This window comes from Gorilla gorilla, chromosome 17, assembly GCF_029281585.2.
Source record: "Gorilla gorilla gorilla isolate KB3781 chromosome 17, NHGRI_mGorGor1-v2.1_pri, whole genome shotgun sequence".
Taxonomy (NCBI): domain Eukaryota; kingdom Metazoa; phylum Chordata; class Mammalia; order Primates; family Hominidae; genus Gorilla; species Gorilla gorilla.
Window position 1 is genome coordinate 52,787,868 of NC_073241.2, and position 24,532 is coordinate 52,812,399.

The 24,532-nt window shown below is 43.2% G+C and overlaps 1 protein-coding gene across 2 annotated transcripts in view; it reads right to left on the bottom strand.

Annotated features, from left to right (window-relative positions):
- The window catches only part of NPC1 (NPC intracellular cholesterol transporter 1), a 55,666-nt gene that overhangs the window by 21,789 nt on the left and 9,345 nt on the right, over positions 1-24,532 (bottom strand). Inside the window, exons 2-9 of one of the 2 annotated variants that reach the window (XM_019014086.4) lie at positions 20,162-20,284; positions 18,783-18,889; positions 15,514-15,689; positions 8,062-8,229; positions 6,933-7,182; positions 3,832-3,905; positions 2,958-3,328; positions 1,471-1,697 (exon numbers count right to left, since the gene is read on the bottom strand). In XM_019014086.4, the coding sequence (XP_018869631.2) occupies positions 1,471-1,697; positions 2,958-3,328; positions 3,832-3,905; positions 6,933-7,182; positions 8,062-8,229; positions 15,514-15,689; positions 18,783-18,889; positions 20,162-20,284 (1,496 nt within the window). Of the gene's footprint in view, positions 1-1,470; positions 1,698-2,957; positions 3,380-3,831; positions 3,906-6,932; positions 7,183-8,061; positions 8,230-15,513; positions 15,690-18,782; positions 18,890-20,161; positions 20,285-24,532 lie in introns of both variants that reach the window. The other variant, XM_019014085.3, reaches the window with a different exon arrangement.

Sequence of the window (24,532 nt, forward strand, 5' to 3'; positions counted from 1 at the left end):
ATTATGTAACATTAAATGTTTTTTTTTTTCTTCAAATTACCCATGGCTTGTCTGTACCGTCTACCCTGTGGAGAATGCCGGTTTAGGGTATGGAGCATAAGCTATTGTGTTTTCATGAGTATAACTCATGTTTTTAGGGGTGATATTCTTGAAACAGAGTAAATATAGCCCAACTGCATAAAAAGTCTTACTCCAGTAACAAACAAACAGAACTCAAGGTCAAAGTTCTTTAGAACCAGAAGTCAGAGTCCTTAGCTCTTGAGAAGTAGTCGGCTGAGCAGTGTCCTTAAAGGCAAAAAGGAATAATTTCTCTGTTCCCATGCTGAAGAAATAGCCACTGTGGTTGCTCAACTGGCTGAACAAATGTCCCTAGGCCAGGTCCCTAGCATTCAGGGAGAGTAGGCCCATCCGGCATCATGCTACTCTTCCCCTACTGGGAGAAGCCTTAAGATTCCCCTACAGGTCACCAAAGCACCGCTTCCTGGGGTGACTATTCCCAATTATAAACGCACCCTGCCCAGCGAGACATGCCTCCTAAGGGAAGCAGCTGCAGGGCCCTCCAATCTAAAACTGCAGAGCTGCAGACCTATACTGCCCCAACTCCTCAGAGGCAGGCTGCCTCCCAAATAGCTGGGGCACTACAGGGGACTGGGCTATCTATCTGAGACAGAACAAAAGGCACCAAAGGCTCTTCTATCTTTAAATCTTGTGGGGGGTGTGATACATGACACTGTGTTAGCGACCCAGGCACGAGGTAAAGGGTGAGAGGCAGCTGCACTCCTCAATCACACACCACGAGAGCTCCCTGCCGGGGCTCTGCACTTGCTGCTGGTTCTGCCGGGAACACTCATCCCTGTGATGTGCCCAGCTGTCCTTTCCTCTCCCTTTGTGCACATCTCCACGCTTAAGCAGTGCACCCCCCACTCTGTCCAGCCTTATTTTTCTCCTCATAGCACTAATCTCTAGCTGGCATGATAGCATATGTTATGCGTTCATCATCCGTCTCCCTCCATGAAGATGTAAGCTTCCAGCTGGGCATGGAAGCTCACGCCTGTAATCCCAGCACTTTGGGAGGCCGAGGTGGGCGGATCGCCTGAGGTCAGGAGATTGAGACCAGCCTGGCCAACATGGCGAAACCCCATCTCTACTGAAAATACAAAAATTAGCTGGGCGTCGTGGCGCACACCTGTAGTCCTAGCTACTCAGGAGGCTGAGGTATGAGAATCGCTTGAACTCGGGAGCCGGAGGTTACAGTGAGCCAAGATTGCGCCACTGCACTCCAGCCTGGGTGACAGAGCGAGACCCTGTCTCAAAAAAAAAAAAAAAAAAAAGAAGAAGATGTAAACTTCACAGGGCAAGGTCTTGTTGTTTGCTCACCTCTGGGTTATGCTCATAAAACAAGCTTTTGCCCATGTACCCTAAGTCAGACCCAAGAATGGTGTCTACCAATGACTGTCTCTTGCTACTTACCGTACGCAGTACAGAAAGTGCGTGTGGTAATCGGCATACACAAAGAAGTCGTCCCCTTTCTTGTGGTCCAGCACGGAATGGCTGTTCTGGAAGTAATTTAACACACTCAAAATGGTGCAGTGCGTGTTATACGGTGAAAGAGGGGCCAAGCAGATGTCTTGAAGTGTCACAGTCTCATTGTTATAAGAGGCAGTAATGTTTTCGATGGCTATTTGTAAGTCAAGAACCTGAAAGAAGATTTTAAAAATAAGCAAACCCAGAAACACGTCACATTTCTCTCAGATCTTGATTAATCAGCATTGCCCTGAGGGGTCAGAAGACAAAGAGTATTTGGGGAAAATACTTCCTAAGATGAGGGAGAGAATTAAGGTGCAATACAGTAAGAAAACCGGTCAGGCCACAGGCCCACTCTAACAGCAAACTAGTTAGAGGCGTCCACAGAGGCGGCGAGGGGTGGGGGGAACACCATGACCAGAACAGCTATCAACATAGGACACACAACCATCTCCCCTCCACCCTTCTCCAATGGTGGCCAGCAGGCCAGAGGGGAGAGTGGAGGGGGACTCCTGGTCTCCCTGACCCTCCTCTCAATAGTGACACATAACCTCCTGCCTTGCTCTGCACTACAGCCATTTATATATGTCCCCTTATTTCCTAACAGAGAAGATGATCTTGGAGGTAAATGACTATGCTGTTCACCTTCAGCAACAAGCTGGAAAAAGCAACAGACAGTCACTGGGTAGAGAAAAGATTCTATTCAAGTCTTGGGACCATTTTAATGCTTTTCAAGATTTCAGACTTTCTTGTAGACATGAGCAATGTTTAAAGGAAAAATCATGTGATTATACATTCATTAAAAAAGAAGCCGGTACACTTTATGCACAGGTACAGTTCTCCAAGGCAAGTGTGACAGGGACAATGGGAAGGTTTACATGCCTTTCTAGGAGCAATGGGATGGATCTTGCCCCAAATGCGCCTCTCACCAAAAACAGGCTGGGTGCCCATGTTCAGGCAGTGATAAGTTCATTCCTACAGGTTGGATCAGGGATGGTGATCTGGCAGCTCCTTCCTCAGCCCCCAGGACAGCAGTAAGGGCTTCATGCCTCTGGGTCCTTGCATATTACTTTCAGTTACCAACAGAAAACATTTCACAAATTCCTAAGGTGACTTCCTAATAAATATATCCTGCCTCAATAGAGAAATGCCACTGAAGTCTTCTTTCTCTGCTCATATCAATTTCAAGAAAAAGGCAAGGTCTACTATCTGAAGTAAATACAAAAGTGAGCAACAATAAATATTTCATTAAGTTCAACATCATTCACTTTCTTGAAACCTAACTTAAAGGCAGCTTTGCCATTATACTCTAAGATTTTCAAGATATACCATGACATTCAGCCCCAAATCCCCATCCAGCAGTAGTCAACATGTAAAAGCCAGCAAACCACAAGGTCATCTAGAGTGACTTATTTCTTCAAACAGCAGGTTACCTGGTGCAGTATCTGTATGTCAAGCGGAGGTCCAAAGGGTACATCGGCTCCCGAAGGGTATGGCTGGTAAGTGTGTTTGTCAGTGAGAGGGGCCCGGATGATGAGCTGCTCCGTCCGGAAGAAAGGCCCAAAGTGCTGGTCAAAGTACTCTTTTTCCAGGCGAGCCTGGCTGCTGGGGGCTGACCAGAGGTCAACTGGATTGGTTGTGACCCGGACAAACACCAGGCCTGACGAACACGCAGTAATGAAGACCAGCGAGAAGAAAATGACACAGCCAGGGTTTCGGACGCAGAACGACCCCCAGCGTGTGAAGAGCCGCCTCAGGCAGCCCTCAAATGCTGCGCTGACAGGGTCACAGCAGGACGCCTCTCCTGGAAGAACGGGAGAGGAAGGGAAGGTGGAGGTTAAGAGCCAAGCCGTTCCTGAAAGTCGGAACAGGGAAAGCATTAGTTGCTATCTCATGGCAGGAATCAAGCCCACCTGGGGACACATATGAGACCCCTGCCCTCAGCTACCTATCTGCTCAGCAAAGCCACCTTTGTTGGCTGCCCTCAATGAGCGCTATTCCCACCCCACAGAGGAGACGCCGACACAGGAGCCTCTGAAGGGTGAGGTTCAACCCTGCCCTGCTATTCCCACTCTTGTCCTGCTGCTTTTGCGCCTCCCCAGCTATGATTAATTGCTTGGTTCTGCTGTGCCACCCTGACTAGATGGTAGGGCCACAAAGGCAAGGACCATGTCTGCCTTGGTCGCAGCCGTGTCCTCGGCACTGGCACACCACCTCACCCACTGCTGCAACCCCACTGAGGAAACGAATGCTCTCATGACAGACAGCATCATCTGAACCCCTTTATTCACGGACAAATATGCCTACCTTTGTCACTTGCATTAACAGAAAAAGCTATATTGCTATCGATGGGAGTGTACTCGGAGACAAAATACCGTTTTCTGAAAAACAGAAGGAGGAAATAGTATTAGTGGACTTCATCACAGTGAGGTTGTTTTTGGGACATTCCTGTAATCCCATGAAATGCTTTCTTCCTCCTCCTGGCCTCCTCCTCCCTAATTACTGCCTTCTTTCCCCTAAGTTCCCTTGCTCTGGGTCCCTCTGCTCACCAGTCTCAGGAGAAAATTTAAGAAGATGTTAAGAGAACAATTAATAAAGGATAATTTCACCTTGTGGCCCTCATTTTATTTAAAACTTTTAGGTCCTTTAAAAACACGCTACTGGGCTGGGCGCGGTGGCTCACGCCTGTAAACCCAGCACTTTGGGAGGCCAAGGTGGGCGGATCACGAGGTCAAGAGATCGAGACCAACCTGGCCAACATGGTGAAACCCTGTCTCTACTAAAAATACAAAAAGGTTAGCTGCATGTGGTGGCATGTGCCTTGGGAGGCTGAGGCAGGAGAACTGCTTGAACCCGGGAGGTGGCGGTTGCAGTGAGCTGAGATCGCGCCACTGCATTCCAGCCTGGTGACAGAGCAAGACTCCGTCTCAAAAAAAACAAACCAACAAACAAAAAACATGCTACTCTTTCCAGCAGCAATGAGCATACCTAGTGCCCAGATCTTCATTTCTACATACCATTCTCCAATAAAAGGAACCAGAGCTCCTTGCAGGGCAGGGACAGGGAATATGTAAGATAAAGCTGGGGATGGGAGGTGTATGTAAGAAGAACACAGAAGCCAGCCAGAAGGCACTCCCAATGGCCCAAACTGGAAAACTTTGAGTAACAAAATAAATGACAGTGTTGGATACAACCCACAGAATTAAAAGTCCATGATGTAAATAACTGAGTAAATAAATGAGGGAGAAGGGATAGCTTTCTGTACAGAAGTCCAGTTAGTAAATGCAGAGGAAGAGAGGGAAAGAGAAAAAAATCACTATTAGGCAAACACCTTAGTTATAACTGTTGCAGACAAGACCCAACAATGAATGCTAAAATCAGTGGTTGAGTTTCAGGAGGAACAAAATATTAGTATAGTCTCAAAGCATCTTCCCCCAAGATATTTATCAATTACGAAGGGAAAAGCAGTAACTTCACAGTGGAGATAGCCAGCAGACATCACCTTGAGCAAGTATCAAGGTTAACATCACCAGGAAAGAGACGCATCAACATCAGGGATCCCTGACATGATGCACCGAGAAAGACATGACATGACTTCTGTGATGTACTTGTCAAAACACCTCATTTCAATCTCATAATGAGAAAATACCAGATAAAGCCAAATGGAAGGACATGCTACAAAATACCTGAACAGTATCATCAAGAGTGTCAAGGCCAGAAAAGGAAAGACTGAGGAACTTTCTGTCACAGATTAGAGGGGACTCATAAAACACAAAAATGTAATATGGGACCTTGAAACAGGGAAGGGCATTAGAGAAAAAGCTGGTGAAATCTGATTAAGATCTCTGGTTTAGCTAATAATAATGTAATAATAATGGCATGGTCGTGGTTTTGATCATTGTACTATGAGTTTTTTTTTTTAATTATTATACTTTAAGTTTTAGGGTACATGTGCACAACGTGCAGGTTTGTTACGTATGTGTACGTGTGCCATGTTGGTGTGCTGTACCCATTAACTCGTCATTTAGCATTAGGTATATCTCCTAATGCTATCCCTCCCCCCTACCCCCACCCCACAACAGGCCCCAGTGTGTGACGTTCCCCTTCCTGTGTCCATGTGTTCTCATTGTTCAATTCCCACCTATGAGTGAGAACATGTAGTGTTTGGTTTTTTGTCCTTGCGATATTTTGCTGAGAATGATGGTTTCCAGTTTCATCCAAGTCCCTACAAAGGACATGAACTCATCATTTTTTATGGCTGCAGAGTATTCCATGGTGTGTATGTGCCACATTTTCTTAATCCAGTCTATCATTGTTGGACATTTAGGTTGGTTCCAAGTCTTTGCTATTGTGAATAGTGCTGCAATAAACATACGTGTGCATGTGTCTTTATAGCAGCATGATTTATAATCCTTTGGGTATATACCCAGTAATGGGATGGCTGGGTCAAATGGTATTTCTAGTTCTAGATGTACTATGAGTTATGTAAGTTGTATCATCGGGGAAACTGGGTAAAGGATATACATAAATTCTACCATTTTTGCAACTTTTTGGTTAAGTCTAAAATTATTTCAAAATAAAAAGTAAAAAAAGTACTGTCCTAAATTAAGATGCAAATATCTAAAAGGACTATAGTACTCCATTTAATTAGATTTGAATCTGATTTCGCTCATTTGACTCTTTTTTTTTTTTTTGTGAGACACAGTCTCGCACTGTCGCCAGGGCTGTTTGCAATGGACTCCTGACTTCATGATCCTCCTGCCTTGGCCTCCTAAAGTGCTGGGATTACAGGCGTGAGCCACTGAGCCCGGCCTTGACTCTGACTTTCTAAAGAATGAGTGGCCGGCTGGGCACGGTGGCTTACTCCTGTAATCCCAGCACTCTGGGAGGCCAAGGCGGGCAGATCACCTGAGGTCAGGAGTTGGAGATCAGCCTGGCCAACACGGTGAAACCCCGTCTCTACTAAAAATACAAAAAATTAGTCAGGCATGCAGGCATGGTGGCGGATGCCTGTAATCCCAGCTACTCAGGAGGCTGAGGCAGGGCAATTGCTTAAACCTGGGAGGTGGAGGTTGCAGTGAGCTGAGATCACACCACTGCACTTCAGCCTGGGCGACAAGAGTGAGACTCAGTCTCCAAAAAAAAAAAGAATCAGTGGCTAATGCACGGTGCTTTAAATCACACATCATTTTGAATAAATCAGTAAAATTCATTTCAGATGTTGCAGTGTTAAACAAAACTTTGATGGTTTACTATAGAATAGCTGTAGGACACAGTAATCCATGCAATGGTATTCATGTAGGTATTTGTTTCTTGTCCTAAGTAACCAAGCTCTGACAAATGAAAGCTCAAAGTGCCAGTGGGCAATTTTGCTCTTTTTGCCCTGGATGACAAACAAAACTGCTTACCTGTAGCACCACACTGCAAAAAATGCTCCAAAAAACACAAGCAAAAACGCCATGTAGGTGATCCACATGATGACATACATGGCGTCCAAGCCAAGGATCGTCCAGTGAGCAGGAGGAGGTGGGGGCTGGGGCTTGGGGCCACAGACAATAGAGCAGTCTTGGCAGCTACATGGTGCTGTGACCTCATCCACAGACTCGTCACAGCCTTTGGTGGCGTTGCTCATGGGCTCCATCCCATGGACTGGAAAATCTACAGGAAGGAATTGTGTTGAGTACAAATCTCAATTAAAAACATCCAAAATTTTGTACTATACTTAAACTCAACGAAAAGCCCACTGAAATACATAAAACAACTGAAAGAAGAAAAAGAATTGGAGGTTTCAGTTTAATTAAATTATGTTTTGCTGCTTCGTCCTGTGGAATTTTAAGTTACCTCAATAAACTTGCGCGTAGGGGTTTGTCACTGATAGAGGAATCCTCCAAGTACACCACATACCAAGGTAACCCTTCAATCATGTCCCATCTCCATTCTCAGGAGCTAATACTATAGCAGAGCTCTAGAAAAGCTGCCTCCCACCCCCTTTTTAACTGCTTATTCTTTCAATTATGACAGCAATGCCTGAAGGCAATTCATTTCCTCCTGCATTCCCACTCCCAGCACCCCCTAAATTAGCCACAGCAGGATAAATGTACCAGTTACCTCTCTTACTGGGAGAAACTATGAACTAGTTACCTGAATGTGTTTATCTTCCTATTGTAGATTATGATTCCTCAACTAAGATTCATTCATTCATTCATGGAGAGACAGGGCTTTGCCCTCACCAAGGCTGGAGTACAATGGGATGATCATAACTCACTGCAGCCTTGAACTCCTGGACCCACGCAATCCTCCTGCCTCAGACTCCCAGGTAGCTGGGACTACAGATGCATGCCACCACACCTGGCTAATGTTTAATTCTTTTGTAGAGATGGGGCCTCACTACATTGCCCAGGCTGGTCTGGAACTCCTGGTCTTAAGCAATTCTCTTGCCTCAGTCTCCCCAAGCACTGGTGAGCCACTGTGCCCAGCCAGTTCCTTGGCTTTAAAACAATATCATAAACACACCAAACTCGGAATCTTTATACCTACCTGAAAACACAGGAGTGATGGTAAAAGGTGCCTGTCCATTGTCCTTATTGAACATGTATTCAATCCAGTTGGTGGCATTACAGGCGTCAGCGTCCTTCCCACACAGGAGTCCCAGGGCCTTGTCATTACTTGAGGGGGCCTCCACGTCCCGGCAGGCATTGTACATTGCTAGAAGAGGAAACCCAAAGGAAAAAGGAGACAAGATGCTTGCTGTAATTCACGAGGCAAGATCTTACAAAAGGCCTCTTGAAGGGAAACACGAACTCCATATGCACCATGCTGGAATGCTGGACAGCAAACACTAAGGGCACAAACAGAGATTCCCTTTAAATTGGCTTATCACCCTGCAAATAATATGGAGGCCCAATTCCAAGTAACTTAAAAGTAAAAAACAGACAGGAAAGGGAAATGCACACGTTATCTCATAGCTCTCACAACAGCTTGGAGAAGTCAAATCCCCACTATATAGAAGAGTATACCAAGGCCCAGGAAGACGCAGCTAAGAGCCTTAGTACTTCTTCAGTTAACAAAGCTGGTTCCAGAAAACCTCTGCCGCAGGAAGCTACCCAGCCAGAGAATTATGGAACTTACTTGGAAAACTGGTTTTAGAGCAGAGGTCACGTGTCAATAAACCTAATACTGTTGGCCGGGCACGGTGGCTCACACCTGTAATCCCAGCACTCTGGGTGGCCGAGGTGGGCGGATCACGAGGTCAGGAGATGGAGACCATCCTGGCTAACACAGTGAAACCCCATCTCTACTGAAAATACAAAAAATTAGCCTGGCGTGGTGGCGGACGCCTGTAGTCCCAGCTACTCGGGAGGCTGAGGCGGGAGAATGGCATGAACCCAGGAGGCAGAGCTTGGAGTGAGCCAAGATCGCACCACTGCACTCCAGCCTGGGTGACAGAGCAAGACTCCATCACAAAAAAACAAAATAACACACAACCCCTAATACTGTTATCTTTTTGGATTTTATTACACATAAAGACAACACATTACATAAGGATAGCATCAGTGTATTACACCTAAGAAAATAGCTGGAATGGGTCCTGTACTGTCGATTCTCATTTACCAGTCTCTGCTTGCTAGAAACTTCCCAGGATCTTCTTTCCCTAACTTTCAAGGAGATGCTTACACATTCATTTTGTTTTACCCTTGTTCTGGAAAGACAGGTTAACTAGGGTGACAGTCATCTCCCTCAGAATTCTCAATAGATTATTCCATTGCCTTCTGGGCTCTATCATGGCTGGTAAGAAAATCTCCAATTATCATTGTCTTAAGGTGATTTGTGTCTTGTCTCTATTTGCTTTTAAGATATTTGTCTTTGGGCCAGGGGTGGTTACGCACGCCTTTAATCCCAGTAATTTGGGAGGCCCTGGTGGGTGGACTGCCTGAGCTCAGGAGGTCCAGACCAGCCTGGGCAATATGGCAAAACCCCGTCTCTACAAAAAATAAAAAAATAAAAAAATTAGCCAGGTGTGGTGGCGCTATATAATTTACAATATAATTACATGTAATTTACAATTTACCCCCTTAAACTATATAATTTAATGAAGTTTAGCATATTCATAGATATATGCAACCATCACCATAGTCAATTTTAGAACATTTTCATCACCTCAAAAGAAATCCTGTATTCTAGCTATGCTCAACTACCTCCCTACTTCCCTAAGCCCTAAGCAACCACTGAACTGTCTCTATTTATTTGACTATTTCAGACAGTTCATATAAATCCAATCATATAATATGTGGTCTTTCATGACTGGCTTCTTTCATTTAGCATAATGTTCTCAAGGTTCATGCATATTGTGGCATGTATCAATACTTCATTTCTTTTTATGGCCGAACAACATTTCATTGTATGGACATATGTTTTGTTTATCCATGTATCAGGTGATAAATATCTGAGTTGTTTCCACAGTTTGGCTATTATCAGTAATGCTGCTAGAAGCATTTGTGTATAAGTTTTTGTGTTGACCTATACTTTCATTCGTCTTGTGAGTGGAACTGATGGGTCATATGGTAGTTCTATGTTTGTTTCAGGAACTGCCAAACTGTTTTCCAAAGTGGGGTCTCACTCTGTCACACAGATTGGAGTGCAGTGGTGTGATCTCAGCTCACTGGCAACCTCTGCCCCTCAGCCTCTCAAGTAGCTGGGACTACAAATGTGCACCACCATACCCAGCTAAGTTTTTGTAGAGATGGGGTTTCACCATGCTGCCCAGGCTGGTCTCAAATTCCTGAGCTAAGGTGATCCACCTGCCTTGGCCGTCCGAAGTGCTGGATTATAGGCATGAGCCACTGTGCCCAGCTGTTTTTGGTTTTTGGATTTAATAAAGGTTCCTATTTTCCACAGCCTTGTCAACACTTCTTGTTATGTGACTTTGATTCTAGCCATCCTGGTGGGTGTGAAGTGGTATCTCATTGTGGTTTTGATTTGTATTTCCCTGATGACTCATAGTATTGAGCACTCTCATGTGCTTGTTGGCCATTTGTGTATCTTCCTTGGAGAAATGTCTACTCTATTCAGATCTTTTGCCATTTTAAATTGGGTTATTTATCTATTTATCATTGAGTAGTAAGATTTTTTTTTTTTTTTTTTTTGGAGATGGAGTCTCTGTCCCTCAGGCTGGAGTCCAATGGTGTGATCTCAGCTCATTGCAACCTCCACTTCCCAGGCTGAAGCAATTCTCCTGCCTCAGCCTCCCGAGTAGCTGGGATTACAGGCGCACACCACCACACCTGGCTAATTTTTCTATTTTAGTAGAGACAGGGTTTCACCATGTTGGCCAGGCTGGTCTCGAACTCCTGACCTCAGGTGATCCACCCACCTCGGCCTCCCAAAGTGCTGGGATTACAGGCATGAGCCACAGCGCCCAGCCAAGAGTTCTTTATGTATTCTAGATACAAGTCCCTTATCAAATATACAATTTGCAAATATATTCTTGTCGTTTTTTTTGAGACAGAGTCTCACTCTGTCACCCAGGCAGGAGTGCGAGGTACTTAGTGCAGCCTCCTTAGGCTCAAGCAATCTTCCCGCCTCAGATAACCATGTGGCTGGGACCACAGGTACATGCCACCATGCCTGGCTAATTATTTTTTTGTAGACACAGGGTCTCACTTTGTCACCCAGGCTGGTCTTGAACTCCCAGGCTCAAGCACTCCTCCTGCCTCAGCCACCCGAACTGCTGGGATAACAGGTGTGAGTCACTGTGCCCGGCCTTCTTGTCTTTTCTTGATGGTGTCCTCTGAAATACAAACTTTTTTATTTTAATGAAGTCCAATTAATCTTTTTTTCTGTTATTGCTCTTGTTTTTGGTGTCATATTTAAGAATCAAGTGCCAAATATGAGGCCATGCAAATTAATCCCTATGTTTTATTCTGTTTTATAGTTTTTAGCTCTTACATTTAGGTCTCTGATCCACTTTGAGTTAATTTCTTTAACATATGGTGTGAGGTAGGGCCCAATTTCATTATTTTTCATGTGTGTATCCAGTTATTGCAGCACCATTTGATGAAGAGTATTCTTTTCTCATTGAATGGCCCTAGCACCCTTGACAAAAATCAGTTGACCATAGATATATTATTTATTCTCAGTTATATTCCATTGATCTATATGTCTGTCTATATTCCAGTACCACACTGTCTTGATTTCCATTGCTTAGTTTTGAAACTGAGAAGTGTGAGTCTTCCTATTTTGTTCTTTTTTCAGGGTTGTTTTACTATTCTAAGTCCCTCAAACTTCTATGTGAATTTCAGAATCAGCTTGTCAATTTCTACAAAGAAGTCAGTTGGGATTATAACAGAGATTGCCCTGAATCTATAAAACAACTTGGAGAATACTGATATCTAAACAATATTAAGTCTTTTGATTGATAAACATGGAATATCTTTCCATTTATTTAGATCCTCATTAATTTCTCTGAATAATGTTCTTTAGTGTGTTTTTTTTGTTTTTCTTTTTTTGAGATGGAGTCTCGCTCTGTCAGCCAGGCTGGAGTGCAGTGGCACAATTTCGGCTCCTGCAACCACCGCGTCCCAGGTTCAAGTGATTCTCATGCCTCAGCCTCCCAAGTAGCTGGCATTACAAGCGAGCGCCACCACGCCCAGCTAATTTTTATATTTTTAGTAGAGATGGGGTTTCACCATGTTGGCCAGGATGATCTCAATCTCTTGACCTTGTGATCTGCCTGCCTCGGCCTTCCAAAGTGCTTGGATTACAGGTGTGAGCCACTGCACCCGGCTGTTCTTTAGTTTTAAAGTGTTTTGCCTTCTGTTATAGTTACTCCTAAGTATTTCCCATACTATAGTAAATGGAATTGTTTTATTTTCACTTTGAGATTGTCCATTGCAAGTGTACAGAAATACAACTGATTTTTGTATGCTGAATTTTCTCTAAGTTCTCAGGGTTCATCCCTTATCCACTCTGGAAAATCCTCATTATCCCTTTGATTATTATTGTCTCTCCCCAACTCTCTGGAGCTTCTCATGTTATCTTATATGTCATTTCTTTAATGATTTATAGATCTTTGTATCTGTATGCTGTTTTCTGGGTAATTCCCTCATATCTTCCAGCTCACAATTTGGTTTTCAGGTTTTATTTTATATTTCAAGCATACAAAACACATGGAGAATAATACAATTCTCATTTCCTCATTACCCAGTTAATTATCAGTCATACCATTTTACAACATTTGCCTCAACATTAAAAAAATAATGGACTCGGCCAGGTGCAGTGACTCACACCTGTAATCCCAGCACTGTGGGAAGATCGCCTGAGGCCAGGAGTTTGAGGCCAGCCTGGGCAAAAAAGCAAGACCCTATCTCTACAAAAAAAAAATTGTTTTTAATTAGCCAGGTGTGGTAGCATATGCCTGTGGTTCCAACTACCCAGGAGGACTGCTTGAACCTAGGAGGTTGAGGCTGCAGTGAGCCATGATTGCGTCACTGTATTCCAGCCTGAGTGACAGCATGAGACCTTGACTCTGTTTTATAGTACTGCACTATGCAGAACAACTGGCTATGGCATAATTTAAAAACTAAATAAAAATAATAATGCACTATAGGCCAGGTGTGGTGGCTCACACCTACAGTCCCAACACTTTGGCAGGCCGAGGCAGGAGGATCACTTAAGGCCAGGAGTTCAAGACCAGCCTCACCAACACAGTGAGGCCCGTCTCTTCCAAAAAAATAAAAAAATACTTAAACACACACACACTCTATAGATTCAGTTGAAGCTCCCCAATTACCCCTCCCTGACAGTAGCCCCTTCCCTAAGGTAAACACAACCATGAATTTGATGTTTATCCTTCCCATGCATGTTTGTGTACTTGTTTTATGTAGTACTTTTGTTTCAAAATGTCATATAAACATGTAACCACCATTATAGTATCATATATTTTCACCACCTAAAAATCTTCTGTGCTCTACTTATGCCTTCCTCTCTCCTAACCCATGGCAATCACTGACTTTTTACTGTCTCCACAGTTTTGCCTTTTCTAGAACGTCATATAGTGGAATCATATAGTGAGCAGTCTTTTCAGATTGGCTTTCCTTAAGTAATAGGATTTAAGGTTCATCCATGTACTTTCATGGCTTGATAGCACTGAATTTTTATGGCTTTTTAGCACCGAATAATATTCCACTGTGTGGATGTAGCAGTTTATTTACCCATTCACCTACTGAGAGAAATCTTGGTGGCTTCCAAGTTTTGGCACTTATGGACAAAGCTGCTACAAATATCCACGTGCAGGTTTTGGGGTAGACACATTTTTAACTCATTTGGATAAATACCAAGGAGTATGATTAGTTTTGTAAGAAACCACTAAATTATCTTCCAAGGTGGCTGTACCATTTTGTACTCCCATCTTCAATGAATGAGAGCTCATTGCCAGCATTTGGTGTTGCAAGCGTCTTGAATTTTTGCCATTCTAATAGATGTGTAGTGGTATCTCGTTGTTTTAATTTGTAATTCTCTAATGACATAATGTTGAGCATCTCTTCTCATGTACTTATTTACCACTGTATGCCTTCTTTGGTGAGGTATCTGTTCAGGTTTTGTCCATTTTTCAATTGGGCTGTTTGCTTTCTTATTGTTGAGTTTTAGGAGTTATTTGTATATTTTGAATAACAGTCCTTACTAATATATGTCTTTTGCAAATATTTTCTCCCAGTCTGTGTCTTGTCTTCTCGTTCTCGAGGTCTTCAATTTTTCACAATCACAATAGTGTTACAGTGGGTGTTCTTATATGGGTCTCCAGGTTTATATGCATTTAGAGTTTCTCTAAGGCAGGCATCTATAAGTGAAATTTCTGGGAGGAGGGTTATCTTCAACTTTACTACGTACCGCAAAGTTGTTTTTCAAGTAGTTTTGAAACAATTGTACCAAATTATGGTTGTAAGTGGTGGAGTATATTAGTATTCCTATTGCCTCACATTTTCACCCACAGTTGAAATTGACCAACTTTTTAATTTGTGCCAAGCTGATGAGGTGTGAAATGGTAGTTTACTGTTCAAATTTGCATTTCGCTGTCTGCTCTAGATAACAGTTGTTTATATTCATAAATATTTTTCTTATGGTTTCTGCTTTTCCTCTCCTGTCTAGAAATCTTTCCTTTATCTTAAAGTCATAAAGATATTCTATGTTTGCTTCTAAAACTTTCCAATTGGGATTTTTAGTCTATACAATTGATTTTTTTATTATCTGTAAAAATTAAAATTAGATAAGTATAATCTATTTTCTCATCTCATTTATCAACTAGCCCACCTTTTATCTCAATGATTTGTAATGACACACATGTTACACATCCACTTTCTACACATGCAGGCTTCTGTTTCTGGACAAAATGACCTCTCTCCATTCAGTCAGGTTGCCTTGTATGTCACATCTTTTGGATTCCTAAGTGCCTTATTTTTTGTTGCTTTTGTGAATGAGACCTTTTTTCTATGGAATTTTTTGTTACCTTTTTACTTTGTCATTATAATTAAATGTTGTATGTTGGTCAATGCTGGGGGATCATTTCTGCTATCTGTTAGATCTGCTGACTTTCCTTTACGGTGATCTGATTCTTCCAAGTCATGACCTCTTCTCTGCAAACTATTAATAGTTCTATCTTCTCAGTCTTGCAGTAATTTATGACACTACACAACTCACGCCTGTTAGAGTCAAAGATCCAATGGTTACTGAAGTGTATGGATGCAAACTTGCACATACTAAAATTTTCCATGTGGGAAGTTAAAGTTAGGGGGAGTTAAAGCAAGCGCTTTAAGGAGATTGTTATATTCATTGCAGTTCAAGTCCTAGGATACAAGCAAAGCAACAACTCTTATTTCCTGGCCAATGGAACTGAAAACTGTGATTTTCCAGAGTTGACAGGACAACGAAAAGGAACAATTTGCTCTGCTGTCCTGATGCCAGCTGTAAAAGAGGAATAATTAAAAGTTTACTTACCATTGGCAAAACTCTGTCCGACGTAGTACTGTAACTCTTTCACATTTGTTTTCGTCTGGTTTGTAACAGGATCAACATAATCTTCAGTAGCTGTAACATTCAAAAACTGACTCTGTCGAGGGCTACATGTCAACTCACAAAACAGGTTCAGCAGGTTATAAAAACAGGATGGACATCTAAAGGAAAAGTAAATTATATTCTGCATGATCTCACACATAATAGGGCCAGCGAGAACGATTTTAAATAGACAAAGAATATTTTAAACTTACTGTAAAGTGACAAATTACCAAGAGAACATATTAAAAACCAGCAATTCTAAACTTAAAACTTCATGTTAAAATACAGGCACACCTTTAAAAAATGCCCTAATTACTTTCTGCATTTATTGTGTGCAATTATAATTTCAAAAAGAGAGAAATGCTTCTCTGAATTCTGTACTTTATAATTTAGAGACATACATTCTCTGACCTAGAGTAAAGGGACTTTGGAGCATCAGGAAGACATTATTATTATTATTATTATTTGAGAAAGGGTCTCACTTTGTCGCCCAGGCTGAGTGCAGTGGCGTGATCACAGCTCACTGTAACCTTGAACTCCTAGGCTCAAGCAATCCTCCCACCTCAGCCTCCCAAGTAGCTAAGACTACAGGCACACACCACCACACCTGGCTAATTTTTAAAATGTTTTTGTAGAGATGTGGGTCTCACTGGGTTGCCCAGGATGGTCTCAAACTCCTAAACTCAAGCAACCCTCCTGCCTTGGCCTTCCAAAGTGCTGGGATTATCGACATGAGCGCTGCACCAGCTGACAGTTTTGATTAAGAAGAAAATAAAATAATGAGAATTATGAGAATCTTCATCTTATAACCTATTGAAAGGTTTTCCTTCAAGCCCCAGAAAATCACTAGGCCCTCCTGAAACAAGGAGAAGTCCCCATGGTTTGTAAAGATAGAGAACAGCAATGTTGTTCTCTGGCTGCATGCACTTCAGGAGCACACAACTGCACAAGAACCATAAGCTGCCTGCTATCCTTCAGGTTCAAAGTTTAAGCTCCTAATGTTGACTTGTTACATGATAAAAGAGCTCTCTTTTCCCTTTGGTCCACTGTTACTTGCAAAAGCTGTTTCATTAGACTTGCATTCTTGCAATCAAGATTACTTTATACTCCGATTCAGTCCCAGTGACCATGTAAGACAAAGAATGAAAAGTGTCCTGGCCTTCAAGAGCCTCTGTTCTAGTGAAGGAGATAGAGAAGCACAGACTCTCTTTCTTTCAGGAGCCCCACTGCTTTACTGCAACAAAGCCAGAAACCACAACTATATTATTCTAATAGGAATCACTCTTGGGGTGCACAGTTTTCAAACCTTTTCCATGTTACTACATTTAATGCCCACAATCACTAATTTTGACAGCTGTATATTTTTCCAAATATCAGGTTGTTTCTCCTATTTGCTATTATAAATCAAGCTTTGGTACCTCTGATAATATGGAGAAAGGTTGGCTATCTTTTTATGTTTATGTCCGTATGTCCATAACGCCTCACCTACGGTGGATCCTAAATAAATGTGTTTTGACTGAGCGTACAAGGCTCCAATTTGGTTCCATCAATGTTCACAAGCCTCTCATAGGATATGCTGGCCCAATTACAGCCTCAACTTTTGTTGTTCTGAAAAAACAATTTAGTGGTGGTTTTCCATTCTCTATTGTCAACTTTTGGTAAGAAGCAGAATTTCTTCACTGGAAGCCAACTTGTGCCCTATCACCACCTGCAGTGATATTTGTGCAGAGAAGTATTTTCCCTTTTTAATATTTGCTTCCCAAACATCTTTATCAGTGTGCTGAAGTCTGAAAAATTTAGAAAGATACCACAATCTGCTGTTCTAAAGACCACTACCAGCTTGCTCTTTTGCATATTTGAGAATTGCTGGCTAGGCCTAGAGAAGAACATCTATTACCAAGCCCTTTTTCACTGCTCAGGGTCATAGCCAACAGAACAGATAAAAAACTAAGTTTGACAAAACCAGCCAGCTACAGCAGAACAAGCTTTTTAACAGTTCCCCGAGGCCGGCTCTACTGAGGACCTGACTCTATCACAACCCTTCACCAGAGGGAGGGACAAGAATGATGCGCAAAGCAAGGCATGGGGGGGAGAGGAAGGACTGCATGATGAGAGTCTCAGGCCAGGCACCTGCGCAGGACCCCTAGGAACCTCTCTTCCCCACAGTGCACAGCTCAAGTTTGAAAGGAGCCTGGCTGCAGTGCAGACATCCTGCAGGGTGAGAACATCGCAGAGGAAACCAAGCATCAACTCTGAATGCAACTGAGAAGTGAACCAAGTCTGGTAATTATTGTTTTTCTCTTTATTTCTGACAAATTGTAAGACTGCTTTCTTAAAACAAAACACAAACTGACTTTAAAAAAAAAAAAAAAAAAAACTGGCTGGGCACTGTGGTTCACACCTATAATCCAGCACTCTGGGAGGCTAAGGTGGGAGGATCATTTGAGACCAGGCCTGGCTAACATAGTGAGATCCTCATCTCTAGAAAAAAATAAAAATTAGGCTAGGTGCAGTGGCTCATGCCTGTAATCCCAGCACTCTGGGAGGCTGAGGCGGGTAGATGACTTGAGGTCAGGAGTTTGAGACCAGCCTGGCCAACATGGTGAAACCCCACCTCTACTAAAAATATAAAACTTAGCTAGGTGTGGTGGCATGTGCCTGCAGTCCCAGCTACTGGGGAGGCTGAGGCAGAAGAATCGCTTGAACCCGGGAGGAGGAGGTTGCAGTAAGCTGAGATCATGCCACTATACTCCAGCCTCGGTGACAGAGCAAGAGTTTGTCTCAAAAAAAAAAATTAATAAAGAAAAATAAAATTAGCTGGACATGGTAGTGCATGCCTGTAGTCCTAGCTACTCAGGAGACTAAGGTAGAACAATCACTGGAGCCTAGGAGGTTTAAGCTGCAGTGAGCTGTGATCACACCACAAACCACTGCACTCTAGCCTGGGCAGCAGAGTGAGACTCTGTCTCTATTATACACACACGCACGCATACACATTATACATACATGTATTTTTAATATATAAATATATATTCACCTACTTTAAATGTATACATATATGTATAAATATATAATATACATATATTAATATAGACATATAATATATAAATAAAAATATGTAAACAAACAAACAAAGAATAAATGGAAAGCTGAGCATTACCAATTCACAAGTATCTACAGCCCAGTTGTTCTGTTTCCCCAGCAGAACCTACCTGGACAGAAACTGTAGAGGCAGCTGCAGGTTGTCTTTTAGTGTCTGAAGCTGCCGAACATCACAACAGAGACTGACATTGCCAAAGAAGAATCCTGGACAGAGTTCCTTTCAGGTGAAAGGGCACAGACACGGGAGTAGGCAATAGTTAAAGTAAGGTCAACATTCCTCAGTGAACTAAGACACATTCATTCATGTAATCCTTTTGAAGTACAAAAGGGTAAGACACATCCTGTATTTGCAAAGTTCTTATAGAATTATTTTAAAAGGCTACACATTTACTATTTATTCACAAGTAGAGACGTTTCTAATTTTCTTTTTATTTGGAAGCTTTCTCTCCTCTCCTGACAATCATTTTATGTCTTCTTAGGGTTTTTTGTTTGTTTGATTCAATTCAACCAGAGTGCTACCTACTATTTCTATTAGTAATTCCAGGGAAAGTTGAAACCTTTAATAATTATGATGAAAGCAGCAAGTGAGGACAGGTACTGTGGCTCACGCCTGTACTCCCAGTACTTACGAAGGCTGAGGAGGGAGGATTGCTTGAGCCTAGGAGTTTGAGACCAGGCTAGGCAACATGGTGAAACCCCATCTCCCCAAACAATTTTTAAAAAATTAGCCAGGGGTTGTGGCATGTGCCTGTAGTCCCAGCTACTTGGGACGCTGAGTTGAGAGACTGCTTGAGCTCAGGAGGTCGAGGATACAGTGAGCCGTGATTGTGCCACTGCACTCTAGCCTTCAGCCAGGATAAAAGAGCAAGGCTCCTTCTGTCTCAAAAACAGAAAAGAAACGAACAAGTGAGCCTAGGAGCTCTGTTATCATGTCGACTTGACTTTTGATTACTTTAAGCCTCTAAAACCAGGCTTTTCACATGATTTTTCCAGTTCTAATACCCCTGTGTATCACAGGATGGTAAAAAAAGAACAGAAATCAGAATCCTGGTAGCAGCCAAAATTCACAGGCTCTCAATGGAACACAGAGAAAACACTAAAATGACCAGGGGACAAGGACGTCAAAGCCACTTAGCAACAGAGTCCATTTGAGTCCTGAAATCTAGGAATCAAAAACAGCTAACTTCTAATATATTTTGCAGATGCTGCAAGGGCAACATACGAAGTACCAAGGTCAGTCTCTAAATAGTAACCTGCTATTGGGAAACTTTATGAGAGGTATAAAGTCAGCCCCTGAAAAATTAAGCCTTTGGAGTTACGGTGTTCTTTCTCTGCACTGTATGCTACAGGTTAGTTTTAGAGTCTGGGATAAGACTTAAGCCTATTAGTCTCATCTCCACCTCCACCCTGCAATAACATTTAAGGAATAATTACAGAGGATCTTGTGATCAGCATTTTGTGTTCCCAGTGCCTAAGATAATGAACTTACCTGCACTAAGTCATATCCATCCTTTGGCAATGGTTTTGGTGGGCCAGAATATTCGCAATTGTACCTCTTGTCCCCATATGCAATTCCACACTCTCCATACCAAACACAGGACTGTGAAAACACCTACAGAAAGTCAACACAAACTTCAGTGTTACCAGGGTCTCAATGGTAAATTTCAACAAGAAGTGCCCACTCAAGTACAATCACAGAAACTTCCAATGCTACCTGCAAAATTAAGTAACAGCAACAGGCACTTAACATTTTGAAAAATATTAATTAAAGCAGACCAAATGCCTATTTGTCAAGTCAGTGAAGTAGGTAATGGAAATTGCTTATTTACATAATTTCTATTTCCTGCTTATTTGTTGATAAGAGGAAGCTATAGTTCCATGTAAGAAATACTCAATCACAGTAGAGAGAAAAGCAAGATAGTGACTTAGCAATTACTAAAGCACTATTTTTGCACATCTGCACCAGGAACTATATAAGCTCTAAGTAATGAAAGAATATTTCCATATGTATTTAGGTTAATTAATATCAATACATCATGAGTAACATGAACAACAAAACCACAAACATCAACACCCCAATGTAAAGAGCAAGAATGAACTTCCTGTCCTTGAGACTAAGGTAGAAAGCAAAGAATGTGCTAACTTTAAGGAAAAACACCGAGGCAATCTCAAAAGAAAATTTTAAAACCTCTTATGTAAAGATTTCTCAAAAACCACTCACATTTCCCATGTGAGAGTCACAAGGTTGTCAGAAAACTCAGCAGAGGGGAGGGGTCAGTGTGAATCATCAGGTCAGTGCCTTGCTCTGAAGGCTGCTGCCCAAAACGCACCCGATCCTCTGCCTCACAATGGACTCAGAAAGCCACAGAGGGCCCAGCTTGCCAGGGCCCTTGGCCTGCAATCGTCTGTTCTACAGGGAAACAGAAGATATCAAGAAGCAGCCATGGCTCCCAAGAACCCTGATGGGAAAGCCATAAAAAAAAAAATCTGAACAGAAGTCACAACATGAAATTCTCTCCAGTGACAGTGGCACATGACCTGCACACAGGCAAGAAGCTAAGTCAGTCTGTGTTGGTCCTTCAGTATCAAAATACAAATCCCACAACAGTCCCTGAAGCCCAAAAACATGAGAAAAAGTCAGCAGGAGATTGGGATTTGTATGTGTGGGGAAATCCAAGGCATCAATATCACTTTTCTCTGAATTCATTTTTCAGATGTTCTAAAATAAAAATTAGGACTTAACTCCTCTTGACTCTTTGAAAGTCATGTTTAGGCCACAAAGGAGGGAAATTATACAAATAAGGAAGTGACAACAAGCCTTCAACAAAGCCACATACGAACCCTGTGCCAAGATTCCACCACTATTTTTATATAAAGAGAATCCCAATTGTTATTCCCATAAACCCGGTGATTCTAAGGAAAAAAAGAAACGTATTGCAACTCTGGGTTTCCAACTAATGGAAAAAAGTCCTAATGAGTAAAAGTCATTATCCATCTAACTAAAGTTTGAAAAGGCAAAAGCTGACTACAGAGGCAGAGGAAACTGCTGAAGTTCACATGAAATTTTAAATACAAAGAACTCCTCCTTAGACCTCGCAGAACTCTCCAGGGATTGGCCTGTCTCTACCTCAGGGGCACTCTGGCTGGTTACCCACAGGAGCAGGGGTGACAAGAGACAGACGTGCAGTCAACACACTGCAGCTCTGGCCTGACCAACAGGACGGGTGTCTGGAGTCTAAAATCCCCTTACTCAGCACTTGGTACTATAGATGTGAATAAAGATGGCCCACTGCTGTTTAGGTTCCTTTTCACAAAGATCATTCGTTACTTATTTCAAAGCAAGTGCTATTTCCACCCACTTGGTGGAAGAGGGGTGGGTGAGAAGGCGGCACGGAGTGGGATCGAGTCCTGGGTTCTGATCCCAAGAGCTCCTGAGGCTCTCAGTGTGCTTGTTGAGCTGGATTGCACCTGGGATCACACCTGGAGCAGGTTACGTAACCACGTAGGAGTTTTCCTACCTGGGAAATGAAGCTCATAAGCTCTGCCTACCTCACAGGTTCCTGTGAAGATCAAATAAGGGCCTATCTGTACATATATAGTAAGTACTCAGTAAACTACAGAGCACCACGCAATCAAATATCAGGAATTATTATTAATGTCTACCTGCTTGAGACCTCGGCAAAGAGGGTCCAAAGACTTAAAAAATTAACACCTGAGCCCAGGAAATTTGGGCTTGAATCAACATTCAGGTTTGCTTCTCAAAAGGTCATCTTCTAGAGACACAGCAGAGAAGACCAAAAAAAAAAAAAAAAAGTCATCCTGGCCGGAAATGGTGGCTCACGCCTATAATCCCAGCACTTTGGGAGGCCAAGGCAGGTGGGTCGCTTGAGCCCAGGAGTTTGAGACCAGCCTGGGCAACATAGTGAAACCCTGTCTCTTAAAAACAACAACAACAGGCCGGGCATGGTGGCTCACGCCTGTAATCCCAGCACTTTGGGAGGCTGAGGCAGGTGAATCACCTGAGGTCAGGAGTTCGAGACCAGCCTGACCGACATGGAGAAACCCTGTCTCTACTGAAAACACAAAATTAGCCAGGTGTGGGGGGGTGCATGCCTGTAATCCCAGCTACTTAGGAGGCTGAGGCAAGAGAATTGCTTGAACCCGAGAGGCGGAGGTTGTGGTGAGCCAAGATTGTGCCATTGCACTCCAGCCTGGGCAAAAAGAGTGAAACTGTCTCAAAAAAACAAACAAAAAACCAAAACAAACAAAAACAACAGCAGCCAAAAATTAGCCGAGCCTAGTGGCACATGCCCATAGTCCCAGCTACTCCGGAGGCTGAGCTGGGAAGATCAGCTTGAACCCAGGAGGTTGAGGCTGCAGTGAGCTGAGATAGCACCTCTGCACTCCAGCCTGGACAACAAAGTGAAAACTGGTCTCAAAAAAAAAGTCATCCTGCCGAAAGAAGCAACCTAAGCCAGCAGGACCCAGAGACTTACAAAGCACTGGCGGTATCCTAGGCTTAGGCACTGTTTTAAATGCTCTTCATATTGTGTCCGGAATTGGTGGGTTCTTGGTCTCACTGACTTCAAGAATGAAGCCGCGGACCCTCGCGGTGAGCGTTACAGCTCTTAAGGTGGCGCGTCTGGAGTCTGTCCCTTCTGATGTTCAGATGTGTTCGGAGTTTCTTCCTTCTGGTGGGTTCGTGGTCTTGCTGGCTCAGGAGTGAAGCTGCAGACCTTCGAGGTGAGTGTTACAGCTCTTAAGGCAGCGCGTCTGGAGTTGTTCGTTCCTCCCAGTGGGCTCGTGGTCTCGCTGGGCTCAGGAGTGAAGCTGCAGATCTTCAAAGTGAGTGTTACAGCTCATAAAAGCAGCGTGGACCCAAAGAGTGAGCAGCAGCAAGATTTATTGCAAAGAGTGAAAGAACAACGCTTCCACAGCGTGGAAGGGGACCCGAGCAGGTTGCTAATGCTAGCTCGGGCAGCCTGCTTTTATTCTTTTATCTGGCCCCACCCACATCCTGCTGATTGGTAGAGCCGAGTGGCCTGTTTTGTCAGGGCGCTGATTGGTGCGTTTACAATCCCTGAACTAGATACAAAGGTTCTCCATGTCCCCATCAGATTAGTTAGATACAGAGTTTCCACACACAGGTTCTCCAAGGCCCCACCAGAGCAGCTAGATACAGAGTGTCGATTGGTGCACTCACAAACCTTGAGCTAAACACAGGGTGCTGATTGGTGTGTTTACAAACCTTGAGCTAGATACAGAGTGCTGATTGGTGTATTTACAATCCTTGAGCTAGACATAAAGGTTCTCCACGTCCTCACCAGAGCAGCTAGATACAGAGTGTCGACTGGTGCACTCACAAACCTTGAGCTAAACACAGGGTGCTGATTGGTGTGTTTACAAACCTTGAGCTAGATAGAGTGCCGATTAGTGTATTTACAATTCCTGAGCTAGACATAAAGGTTCTCCACGTCCTCACCAGAGCAGCTAGATACAGAGTGTCGATTGGTGCACTCACAAACCTTGAGCTAAACACAGGGTGCTGATTGGTGTGTTTACAAACCTTGAGCTAGATAGAGTGCCGATTAGTGTATTTACAATTCCTGAGCTAGACATAAAGGTTCTCCACGTCCTCACCAGAGCAGCTAGATACAGAGTGTCGATTGGTGCACTCACAAACCTTGAGCTAAACACAGGGTGCTGATTGGTGTATTTACAATCCCTGAGCTAGATATAAAGACTCTCCACGTCCCCACTAGACTCAGAAGCCCAGCTGGCTTCACCTAGTGGATCCCCGCACCAGGGCTGCAGGTGGAGCTGCCTGCCAGTCCTGCGCCGTGCGCTCGCATTCCTCAGC